General features: G+C 33.2%; 1 protein-coding gene across 1 annotated transcript in view; it reads right to left on the bottom strand.

Moving 5' to 3' along the window:
- Nucleotides 1–1,279: 1,279 nt before the first annotated feature.
- The window catches only part of LRRIQ1 (leucine rich repeats and IQ motif containing 1), a 229,163-nt gene continuing 216,976 nt past the window's right edge, over nucleotides 1,280–13,466 (bottom strand). The window contains exon 27 of the mRNA XM_069584152.1: nucleotides 1,280–1,514. Within this exon, the coding sequence (XP_069440253.1) occupies nucleotides 1,372–1,514 (143 nt within the window). The 3' untranslated portion in view covers nucleotides 1,280–1,371. The remainder of the gene's footprint in view (nucleotides 1,515–13,466) is intronic.

Genomic DNA, 13,466 nt, shown 5'->3' with positions numbered 1-13,466 from the left:
TCAGTTTTAATGTGGTTTTCTCTTGTAGGGCTCACATTAAGCTGAGATAAAATATTTTCCATCATTACATTATGTTGGTTTGTGGATGCTATTAGTAAAAATATGACATAACATCGTTCACAAAACAACTACACATGGAGCTTACTTCCAAAGCCTCAATTTCTAGGCCACAACATATGAATTTATGTTTTCTTTATCAATTGACAGCTCAAGGCTCATTAACATTTCCATCTCAATCAAGTTAAAAGACATTTACAGGCTTGAGATGCAATAGAGCTCCAAAAGTAGATGAGGGATGCAAACTACATGAATGCATCTCTAAATCTGCTAATCATTTCAAAATGAAGAATTTCAATAAAGAATAAGGAAAGCAGCAAAACAAACCAAAAGCTCACTGGATCCTATTACACAGCAACAGACTGAAAAGTCACTGGAGAATTGAAAAAAGCCCCAAACTCAGCAGAGTTAAAGATCCGGAGGGGTATGAAAGGCAAAGGCAGCATTTTGCATATTGTACTTGCTAAGATATCACAGAATATTAACCACACAATAGTAACAGTTTAATAAAACTCATCTGCAGTTTTAGAAAATATATTAACCTTATAAAATTATAAGACCAGGATTTAAAAAATTGGAAAGATTTTTTAACAATAATTATGTTAAGGCACTTAAAAAATTAGAGTACTTTTGAATCAGAAGAATATTATTAATGAACTTCAATGAGCATTTACCCTTAATAAATGATTAGAATGAAACATTACAGATAAAATATCCAACTCATTAAATTGATATTTAAATCTGTCATCTAAATTTAAATGGAATATATATATTTTTACCATAACTCTAATCTATTTAAGATGACAAACAAAAAAGCTATTTTCATTTTCTATTCTGAATTATTTTATATAAAAATTTATGTTTGAAATATACAATTATAATGATACAGTCAAATAAAATTTATTAATATATTAATAACCTGTTAATACTATAAATGTTCCAATAAAATATAGCTATATTTTCTTATGATATATTTATGGTATTACAATTTATTGTTGGTGAAAAAATCATCTCTAGTACATGTGTTATAAACATTTTAAATAAAAAAGAGATTGGATACGCAAATTCCATTACAATGTTTCAAGAATTGACTTCTGGAAGTCATCCCACATGAACACAGGAACAACAGCAAAACTGTATTTTACAGATGGAAAATAAGAGAAGTCCATCAGGAAACAGAATTGTGAAATAAGTATATTAATACAAATTAAATACAGTACTCTAAAACATTGTATCCAGTCGGTAACATGACCAGATAGCCACAGATCTCTTGAAGCCATGTGCCATGGGTTTCGAATGATGAAGCTCGAAGGATTAGTTTGAAGTTTTCATCTTCTTTTTGCCACTTCCCCATCCACCACTGAGTTGTACAGGATTGTCACGGAATGATATACGTTCTTTCTTAGAAGATCTTGTATTTGTTATCATCGGTTCAAGTATTCCCTTAATTGAACAACCTAGACAGTGATAGTAAATGTACACATTCACTTAACTTGGTCCAAGTAAAATTATATTTAGAACTAAGAAATATATTTGCAGGTCACATTCATTTTAGAACTATGTGGTCTTTGAGTTTAAAAGAAAGTATAATATTTCCTTTTTGTTTACAACATAATATAATCAAAATTTAGTAGAAATTATATTTAGTTTAAATGAAAGAAAATGACTTTAGAAGTTAAATAGATATAATAATTCCTTCCATCTATAATCCAAATATCCCTGGTATTTCAACACTATGAGATATGTCTTCTAAATTTCTAGTATATTTGCTTATGTTTTCATAATTTAAATTTTTATAACTTTATATTTTGTAAATAATGAGTACATTAAAATTAGTTTTAGAAGTGGTCCCATTGAATTAAGAACTTTTTCAGAAAAAAATAATGCTTGGCAAATTTTGGGGGAAAGTATATTAGATGTAGACTCTAAAGATATTCATGGGTTCTAGTCTGCTTGCATAAAACACAGCTTTATGACTGGACAGGTCACAGCCTTTCTGAGTCTTGGTTTTATAAATGAGGGAATGAGTATGCATTACAGGGCTGTTGTGAAGATGAACTTCCTGAGTATACTGTGAAGGTGGTTAGACCTGGGGGAATGCTTTATAAACAGGTGCTATAAAAGTGGAAAAAATGATGATTTATACTCAACAAGTTAGAACTTACCCAGAGAAAAGTAACAAAAATTGTGAGAGGTGCAAAGCACATAGTTGTTATAAGAATGGGATAGCATTTTAGAAATATGTTACTCAGCAAGAACCTGAGATACCCTATCAAGAATACTAGTAAAGAATTATGGTTGTCTGCTTCACGTCTCCTGAGGATTAAACAAGTGCACAGGGCTGTCTCGGGAAACGGCCTGAGACGCAGCCGAGTGAGGCATTCCAGAGCTCCCTCAGTCCTGGTTTGAGGCAAAGGTTCAAACCACGTGATTCTTCTTCATTACGATGCTTTTGTCTTTAAATAAGTTTAGAGGGAAATATATCAATTTTTTTCAATATTAACACTTCTCCAACTTAAATTTAAAATATTTTAAAGTATATGTCCAAACAGAAAAATTTGAAAATATCAGACCATTTGTGGAATTTGGCCTGAGATTTCAGATTTGGTACAACATGAGGGGTAAAACTGATTGTAAAAGTCCACCTTATACTTAAGAGCTTTTTAAAAACAGAATATTGCTTTTTTATTTTTAATCTTAGAATTGTGACTAGGAAAATAAATTCAAAAGTGTTAAATGAGCCTCTGTAAAAGGAGCAAATTTTATTAGTCCACAAAGAAAATCTTACTAAAAGGCAAGGGAAAAAAAGTTAAAAGCTATTGTCTTAGGAAACGATATTCTAGAAATGGAAAGGCTGACACTTATGCCTATAGGCAGAAGTCTGTGATGGAGTTAGAATGGAGTGCAATTTAAGAGGCCTTCACAGCTGCCACTTGTGAGGACAATCTCAGCAGAGAGACAAAGGAGAAATGCTAAGTGAAGTCGGCTTCTATGTGCCGGCCAGATTTAGCCTGCGTTAAACTACCCCTGGTAAGTTAGTCAGTATCCTTTGTGAAGCTGCAAGAACTCTTTCAAGCAACAGAATGTTACTGCTGCACAAAAGCAAGAATTTCCTAATGATAAAATAGTGACCTAAAAAATTAAGAATGCATCCTCAAAGCTTGTCCTCTATTTACTAGCTCCAAATTGGAAATATATGTATATATATTTTAAATGGAACGTCCACTTTGGTTTATTTAAAACAGCAACAATAATAGTAACAGTAAATGACTTACCCTAGCAGTAAAAATTCTTTGATGAATAAACTATTTGTTGGATAACAAGTATCTATTTATGAGAACACATCAGTAAGGGAGAATGCTTGGGCTTGATGGAAGGTGTAGCATGCAGGATTGAGAAATGGGACATATTTAGAATTCAGGTATATTTATTTAAGACAAAAAATCGAGCTTGATAAAAGGGTAAGCGTATTTCCACAAATGGCTTAACACAAATGTTTTATTCCAATAGAGAAAGCTAAATAAAGTTCCTTGCCAGTATTATTCAAGCTAACAAGCAGAAATAAGTATATATTTTAAAATACAATTTGATAACATAGTTAATTATTGGTTAAATATTTTTCATGAAAGTATCTTAATAGTATATAGATGTATTATTTAATGCCTTTATTCTTAACATAAGCTTTTCATCAAGTATGGCAGATAACGTATAAGAATGGTGGCACTTTCTTTATAAAGTATTGAAATATTTAAAAATAATTTCATGTATTTCTAAAATAACTATTTCAAAATTAAATAAAATGAATTGTGTTACAATATAGCTTTCCTGTAGACCAAATCCTGATTCTGAATAGTGTTTCTGAATTCTAAAAAATTTTTCTATTGACTACAAGTTTATGTATGGTACATTTTTTTCCTAATAGTGTTGCTGTCTTCAGTATTTTGAAGCTATTGATGAATTTTCAAGCCTTTTGTACTTGTCTACAGTGTAGCCCTATATTTAAAAGGCAGCTTGTAAGTTTTCATTGTTTAGTATAATTCCTGCAGCAATAATTATAATTTAAAAACATATTGTGTGATATTACAAAATAGATTCATAACAATTTTGAAGTACATTTTCTTCAAATGGGATGGAATGAAAATTCTATAGGAAATTAGTCTTTAAAATTACATAAACACTTATGTGAATATATATATATTTAATATTTTAGATGTAATTAAGCTTGCATTTCATTATTTTGCTATGTGTAAATAAGCAATTTGAGCAGTAATCAATATAGCTTATTCTCTCATTGCATTTAGTGAGAGCCTTTGTTATCATATAAATTCTTGACCCACCAGAAATACAGAAATAAATTGAGGAGTAAAGCAAGACATCTACGAAGGAACCAAATACTGGCATTCATTGTAAAGCTATTACTTTGTCCTATGATTACTCTAGAAATGAAAAAAGAAAATAAAGAAGCAATTTAATAAGTCAATGTATAATCATTCTGAAATTACATACTCACATAAAAATACAATAGTGAGAGATTTTACCTCAAAAAAATGGATATTAGAACTAGACTACTGATGGGTTCCTGGAATAAAAAAAATTATAACTAAAGGATCTTTGCCACTTTTTCTCTTTTCTGCACATTATTGTTACAAATTTTACCTTTTTTTTTGACAACAGTCTACTGCATATTTGCAGGTGACCATACAAATCAACCAACCAGTCTCTTACATATATGCTGAAAGTATGTCTTGATAAGTATGATCTATCTTCCAGTAGGTCGCTTCTTTGCCACATAATCTGTGTTCTGCTAAAGATTTGTTCTGGTCCTTTAAAAATTTTTTTGGGTTAAATCCTTGGTTCTTTAACAAATGTCAAGGTCTATATACGTTGTGTTTTGATAAGTAATTTAATATGTAAAATGCTTTGAATGACGCTCCTGGTATGTATAAGAAAAACTTCCTTAAACAAGTTAAAGTAGAAATTTCATGATGTATAGTAATACGTCATTGGATTTTCGTTGAAACCCTATGTGTCTGGACATAAAAATCATTTCAAAGTCCTTCTCATATTGTACTGCTTAACAGCAGAAACAGCAGAATAAGCATGAAGGAAAAAAAATTCAACATTTTAATGAAAGTGACCAGAACAAATTTTTTGCAGCAAAGCATTTACATCAATTTAAGTGCTGTGAGTGAGTTACACTGGGTAAGTTTGAGGTTGAGGTAGATATTACAGTGTTCAAGTAACGGTTGCTTTTAAAGGTTATTGCTATGCCAAACCTTGAGTTGTAATGATCATTTATAGATAGTTTAAAGTCTAACATTAAGAATGAAAATAAAACAAATAAAGGGGTTGTTTACATCATATTTAGATTGCCTTCGTATAACATGGTGATTTTGTTTGTTTTGAAATTGTTTTCAAGGTTTTTCAGTGAATAAAAGTTTTCTCTATAACATAAAAATACTAATAACATTTTCCTGTTTCTTGAAATCCCAACTGAACAATGACATTTACAGTTATCCTTCTTACCCAATATTTAAGAGACATATAAAAAAGAAAACCAGTTATGTCTGGTACCTTTGATAGCCATAGATTACCCACGGTATTTGTTATTGTTGCTAAAAATCATGATGCCTGATGTTTCTTTTTAAATCAACATGACACATATAATTTGCTTTGTCTATGTACATTTATTTTGAAAAGGCAATTCCTAATGTGCATAAAATCTAATACATATCATAGAGGGTGAGGTATCCTGATATACAGCATAGATTTTTACTTTTGTATTTGGCACATTTCTTGATCTTTTATAATAGCTACCATTCATATCTGATCTAGAATCTTTAAGGCCTCCCTATAGTATGCATTGTTTCTGGGTTTTATTATTTTTAACACACTGTTGTGTTGATTTCTTCTTAGAGATGTGTTTGCCTAGACAAGGATGACTAGAATATGGTGCTAAAAATACTATCTAGTTTCTTTAAATTCTGTTTCTTGTACTTACATTGTTTAATGTTGTTCTCATTTTTTTCCCGTGGGAAATTTTTTTTTTTTTTTTTAGTGATTTAGTGATTTCTGGTTATAAAATCTAAACAGGTTTTATGATTTTTTTTTTTCATAATTAGGTTAGCTTTCTGTCGTGTGACCATTAAATAACTCTTCTTTCCTGGTGTTTCTGGCTTCCCACCAAACTACTAGATGCTTATTGAGTATTTGACTCCTACTAATAAATTGACTAGGTAATAGAAAGTATAACTCAATAAGGAATTAAGAATGAAATTTAACAATCTATAAATTATCTAGGCATCTGTTTCCTTCTATATACAGTTGGTTTAAAAATCAGGTCATAGGTCCATTATTCTCATCAATTCAAAAAAAGTCTGTTCCTAGATTCTCTAATCATTCTAAAAATATTCTTTGCACTACTCTGTTTATCATACTTATAACTAAGTGTTCTTAAGTATTTGTATTTAAAGAGTAATGGCATGAATTATGCTAATAATTGAGAGTATTTTTTACACTTAAGTGATATGCATATTCTTTTGAAACAACCCAGTTCTTTGTCTTAGCCCTCTTTTCCCCATGTTAATTAATTTTGCCGAAAGTAAACATTTAGCAAAAAAATATGCATTTTAAGTCAATTCCCAAGTGTTTTATCACTGCACAGTTATCCTTTGGCATTTAAATATTTAAAACCTAAATTAGATTTTCAAGATCACTAGGAGTCTTTGAAAGCTTGAGCTCAAACTCTTCCTTTTATTTTCACATTCATTCAGTATGTATTTATTTAGTGCCTATTATGTAGCAGGCACTGTTCTATTCTGCCTTTCAATGAAGCTCCCCTGTCAATACACTTCCATGTGCCAAGTAATATTAGTAACCATCATTCCACAGTTGCTTTCCATTTCACTCTATTCTCATAATTTCATCTTTACAATCCTCATATGGAACTTGTATAAAACAAATATGTATTTCCACATTCCCAGATAGTGAAGACTTGTGGATAGGTTTCCCAAAAACTTTCATGGAAACTTTCATTATCCCTTTTCATGCTTATTAGTTCTTAGCAAGGAGACATTTGGCAACAATAAACATGACTTGCCTGAGGATTTATTATATTATTGCACTTAGTTTCATTCATTTGACAAATGCATTTCACATTTGACCATACCCATTTATTTTTGCACATTAAGCTAGTGTAAGAAATCAGTTTGAAAGTGACAACAATAACCAAAATAAAAAAGGAGTCAGTTTATTTATGAAGGAAAGGGGTAAAAACTAAAATACTACAGTTAGAAACATCATGCTTTAATATATTATCAATAGAGCATACATAGATCCTGTCCTCAAAAATGTTAAAATGTGTGTAAGTTGTTTTTTTATTACAAAGAATAAATGTAGTTGACATATGTATAACGAGCTCTCTCACAAAAGTACAGTTGAAATTTGTCTTCCTCTGGATAATATCAACTGCTGGTGAAACCACTGTTTTAGATCTGTAAATATTATTCTGTGGTTACTAATAACTGTTATATTTAACTATGTCTGGAATCATTGTTGACTGTTTCATTAGACTGTCTCAGATTCTGGAAACAGGCTGTATCGGGCTGTTAAAGGACATTAAATCAATAGCTATTTATTATGTGCCTACTCGGTGCTAGACTTTAAATATATGTCTATTAGATGTTTCCAGCAACCATGTAAACATGAGCGTGGTATAATAGTAATTAATTTTGACTATCCAGATCTGGTTACAGGAATATTTTTAGGGTTGAAGTGTTAATGTTAACGTGTTTGTTTATTCAGGGACACAATATTAAGATCTAACAAATCTGTGTTCGTAAAGGTCCTGCCAAAAAAATTTGAGATCCAGAAAAATCAGAGTTAATGGTTTAAGCAATAATAAAATAAAAGCCTTAAAATAAAATTTGTATATTGTTAGAGACCAGCTCTTGCTGAACAAACTTTTTTAAAAATAATAATTCTATGATATAGCTCTAAGCTTCTTTATTGACATGTTTCTTTAAATCAAACCTTTCAGATAAGAAACAAGAGGATAAACAAAGCCAGATTTTATTATACATAGAAGAAAAAGGTTTAACTTGGCCACAGTTGTTTATAAAAATCTTATTTACCTAATTTTTATCTGTGGAAAAAATATAACATCAATGTCAGGATTAAAGTTTGAATATTTTAATTAAGAAGTTTGAGAGTTAGTTTTTACCTCTACAATGAATTTTACAACAGTTGCCATAGACAATGGTATTGTGGAATTATTTTATCAGAAGAATTTGTAGACTGAATGCCATCATTTACAACTATGCCAGTTAATTAAAAGTATTACTAGAGTGCATATTTTAAACAATTTCTTTATTGTGCATTTATCACAACAAAAGTTTGCACTGTACAAAATTACTCGACTTTTTACTATCAAGTCTATTAAAAGACCAGTATGTGCCATTGTCCGCATTTTCTCATCACACTTTAATCTTCAGTTCTGCCAATATTAGTTTACTCATGACCTGAAAATGTCATATCTTGAAGGAGTAGCAGGGATCTAGGAGTTCCTTATGTTCCAGGCCCTGGCATGGCACTTTGTAATCACCATCTCATTTAATCTACAATAGAGCTGTGCACAATACATTATCACCCTCGTTTTAAAGATCAGGAAACTGAGGCAATGAAGTCAAAATTTTTGCCCAAAAGTAAGTGACAGTAACATATTTGAAACTTGACTTTATGTGACTAAGTTTATCAAAAAGACTATCATCTTTAATTTAAAGAAATAAAGAATACCTCTAATATCATAGTACCATAAAGAAAATCATTAGGCAGCAAATGTGAGATGAATATCTTTTTTTGCATTGCTTCCAATGGAAAAAACTGTCCATTATAAAACAATATCATCCTTAATTTCTGTAAGTTGAGGAAACACAAGAGAAAGACATTTCTTAATCTGTATCCATATATCTAAATTTTGTGCTGTGCAGTGCTTAGTTGCTCAGTCACGTCTGACTCTTTGAGACCCCATGAACTATAGCCCACCAGGCTCCTCTGTCCATGGGGATTCTCCAGGCAAGAATACTGGAGTGGGTTGCCATGCCCTTCTCTAGGAGATCTTCCCCACCCAGGGACTGAACCTAGGACTCCTGCATTACAAGCAGATTCTTTACCATCTGAGCCACCAGGGAAGCCCATGTATACTGGAGTGAGTAGCTATCCCTTCTCCAGGGATCTTCCTGACCAAGGAATCAAACCAGGGTCTTCTGCATTGTAGGCAGATTCTTTACTGGCTGATTTGCCTGGGGAGCCCATCTATATACTCGTATCTATATATGATATGATAACTCTTAACATGATTTTTTAATTTAAGAATTACTTTACTAAAATATTTTTTTTCAGGCAATTTTATCCTTCAGTTATGTCACTGCTTTTCTGTTTTTTTTTTTTTTTTCTTGTTCTGATGGGCAAGGCCTCGCTCAGTAAATCTTTATTTATTTTTTTCTTCTAGTTTTAAAATCTTTTTTTTTTCTTACTTTATTTTACTTTACAATACTGTATTGGTTTTGCCATACATTGACATGAATCCACCATGGGTGTACATGCGTTCCCAAACATGAACCCCCTCCCACCTCCCTCTCCATAACATCTCTCTGGGTCATCACCGTGCACCAGCCCCAAGCATGCTATATCCTGCTTCGGACATAGACTGGCGATTCAATTCTTACATGTTAGTATACACGTTACAATGCCATTCTCCCAAATCATCCCACCCTCTCCCTCTCCCTCTGAGTCCAAAAGTCCGTTATACACATCTGTGTCTTTTTTGCTGACTTGCATACAGGGTCGTCATTGCCATCTTTCTAAATTCCATATATATGTGTTAGTATACTGTATTGGTGTTTTTCTTTCTGGCTTACTTCGCTCTGTATAATCGGCTCCAGTTTCATCCATCTCATCAGAACTGATTCAAATGTATTCTTTTTAACAGCTGAGTAATACTCCATACCCATCAAGATCTTCTAGGTACTACCAGAATTTCTGAAGCTGTTCAAAGAATACTCCCATATTTCAATGATTTTGACTGAATTACATGAGCATGTATAGTAATAAAACATTAATGGAATACTGAAGACTACATATTTTTTCCTTTAAGAAAATATCTGAAGAAGGACTTCCCTCATTGTACAGTTGATGGAATCTGCCTGCCAATCTGGGGAACACGGGTTCGATTCCTGGTCTGGGAAGATTCCACATGCCAAGGAGCAACTAAAGCCCCGTGGGCCACAGCTACTGAGCCTGCACACGTAGAGCTTGTGTTCTGGAATCAGACAGGCCACTGCAATGAGAAACCTTCACATTGCAATGAAGAGTGGTCCCTGTTTACCGCAAGGAAAGAAAGCCCAGGAAGCAACAAAGCATTAAAGACTGAGTGCAACCAATAAATAAATAAATAAAATATCTGAGGAAAATGCATTAGAATTACATAACTATTTAGAGTTTTTATAAAGGCTAGATACAAGTAAGATCAATATACTATTTAGCAGACAGTTGAACCAAAACTCAATTTCTTTATTATATATATATTTCAGTCTATACTGAAAAATATGCAAGTAGGGACATAAATGGGGCTTCCCAGGTGGTGCTAGTGGTAAAGAACCCATCTGCCAATGCAGGAGACATAAAAGGCATGGGTTTGATCTATAGGTTGGGAAGATCCCTTAAAGGAGGGCATCCGCAACCTACTCCAGATTCTTGCCTGGAGAATCCCCATGGACAGAGGCGCCTGGTGGGCTACAGTCCATGGGATCACACAGAATTGGACATGACTGAAGCAACGCAGCAAGCACAGGGACAGAACTTTCACTCATCTTTTGACCACTCTATGTGACAGAAAATTAAGTTAAAGGTAAAACATGTCTAAGCTTCCAATGAGGAAATAATTGATTTGTAAATTTAAGTTATGGAATGCAGGGAATCAGTTGGAAGTAGCAGAGCTGCCAAAAGGGTCAAAATGCTAGTTAGAGATTGTGGATCCTTGAAAAGGGAAATTTCAAAGGAAATACAGGTTAGGAGTAGGGTGGCAGAAGGGTTGGAGACCAGCAAGATGACAAAGGTGAGTTCACCAGTGAAGCACCAGTGACCAGTATTATATTCATAAAATAAAGTCATTTATATTTACAACTATATTCACCCAATCAAGTTTCCTTACTGCAGAAGTAGAGAGAGATGGCTGATGTGGGTCAGCCACATTAAAAATTAACACTGCAATTCATTAACAAATCTTTCCATTGGATAGAATTCATTATTACTACTCTCAGAGAGAAAAACCAAAGCTCCTTCACATGAGATATACTATTTATGTTTTTAAAATACCCGAATAATTTTGAAATACCAAAATAATAAAACTTTTAATTTTTGATTTTTGAAAAGAAATTTAAGCTGTACTTTTAAAAATATTTGTAATATTTTCTATATTATATATAATTATAAGGTACAGACATTAACTTCTAAAAAGGTTATAATTTTGATATTTAATTGAATTGGATATCATCTCTATTATAGACTCATGCCTAATATATAACACATATTTGTATATATATTTATATATATATATAAGTAAAAAATGGAGAAGCTCTGTACAGTCAGCAAAAATAAAACCTGGAGCTGACTGTGGCTCATTAAGAACTCCTTATTGAAAGATTCAGACTTAAATTGAAGAAAATGGGGAAAACCACTAGGCCATTCAGGTATGAACTAAATAAAATTCCTTATGATTAATTATACAGTGGAGGTGATGAATAGATTCAAGTGATTAGATCTGCTAGACAGAGTGCCTGAAAAATATGGACAGAGGTTTATGACACTATACAGGAGGTGGTGACCAAAACCATCCCAAAGAAAAAGAAATGCAAGAAGGTGAAGTAGTTGTCTAAGGAGACTTTACAAAGAGTTGAGAGAAGAGAAGCAAAAGGCAAGGGAGAAAAGGAAAAATATGGTAAAGATCTAATAGAAGCAGAAGAGATTAAGAAGAGGTAGCAAGAATACATAGAACTGTACAAAAAGAACTTAAGGACCTGGAAAGCGATGGTGTGGTCACTCACATAGAGCCAGACATCTTGGAGTGTGAAGTCAAGTGGGCCTTAGGAAGCATCACTATGACCAAAGTTAGTGGAGGTGATGAAATTCCAGCTGAGTTATTTCATATCTTAAAAGATTATGACATTAAAGTGTTGCACTCAATATGCCAGCAAATTTGGAAACTCAGCAGTGGCCACAGGACAGGAAAAGGTCAGTTTTCATTCCAGTCTCAAAGAAGGGCAATGCCAAAAATGTTCAAACTACCAGACAACTGCACTTATTTCATATGCTAGCAAGGTAATGCTCAAAATCCTTCAAGCTAGTCTTCAGTAGCACGTGAACCAAGAACTTCCAGACTTTCAAGCTGGGTTTAGAAAAGGCAGAGGAACCAGAGATCAGATTGCCAACATCTGCTGGATCATAGAAAAAAGGAAAAGCAAGAGAATTCCAGAAAAACATCTACTTCTGCTTCATTGACTATGCTAAAACCTTCGACTGTGTGAATCACAACAAATTGTGGAAAATTCTTAAAGAGATGGGAATATTAGATCACCTTACCTGTCTCCTGAGAAACCTGTATGCAGGTCAAGAAGCAACAATTCAGTCACTCAGTCGTATCCGACTCTTTGCAACCGCATGGACTGCAGCACAGCAGGCCTCCCTGTACATCACCAACTCCCGGAGCTTGTTCAATCTCAGGTCCATCAAGTCGGTGATGCCATCCAACCATCTCATCCTCTGTCATCCCCTTCTCCTCCTGCCTTCATTCTTTCCCAGCATCAGGATCTTTTCCAATGAGTCAGTTCGTCACATCAGATGGCCAAAGTATTGGAGTTTCAGCTTCAGCATCAGTCCGTCCAATGTATATTCAGGACTGATTTCCTTTAGGATGGACTGGTTGGATCTCCTTGCTGTCTAAGGGACTCTCAGGAGTCTTTTCCAACACCACAGTTCAAAAGCATCAATTTTTCGGCGCTCAGCTTTCTTTATAGTCCAACTCTCACATCCATACATGACTACTAGAAAAACCATAGCTTTGACTAGATGGACTTTTGTTGGCAAAGTAATGTCTCTGCTTTTTAATATGCTGTCTAGGTTGGTCATAGCTTTTCTTCCAAGGAACCAGCATCTTTTAATATGGTGGCCACAGTCATCATCTTCAGTGATTTCTAAGTAACAGTTAGAACTGGACATTCAACAATGGACTGGTTCCAAATTGGGAATGAAGTATGTCAAGGCTGTATATTGTCACCCTGTTAATTTAACTTATATGTAGAATCCATCACACAAAAAGCTGAACTGGATGAATCACAAGCTGGAGTCAGGATTAC

Source organism: Ovis canadensis, chromosome 3 (assembly GCF_042477335.2).
Source record: "Ovis canadensis isolate MfBH-ARS-UI-01 breed Bighorn chromosome 3, ARS-UI_OviCan_v2, whole genome shotgun sequence".
Classification (NCBI taxonomy): Eukaryota; Metazoa; Chordata; class Mammalia; order Artiodactyla; family Bovidae; genus Ovis; species Ovis canadensis.
Note: the sequence above shows the minus strand (reverse complement) of the source record. Positions and strands in the feature narration are given on the sequence as shown.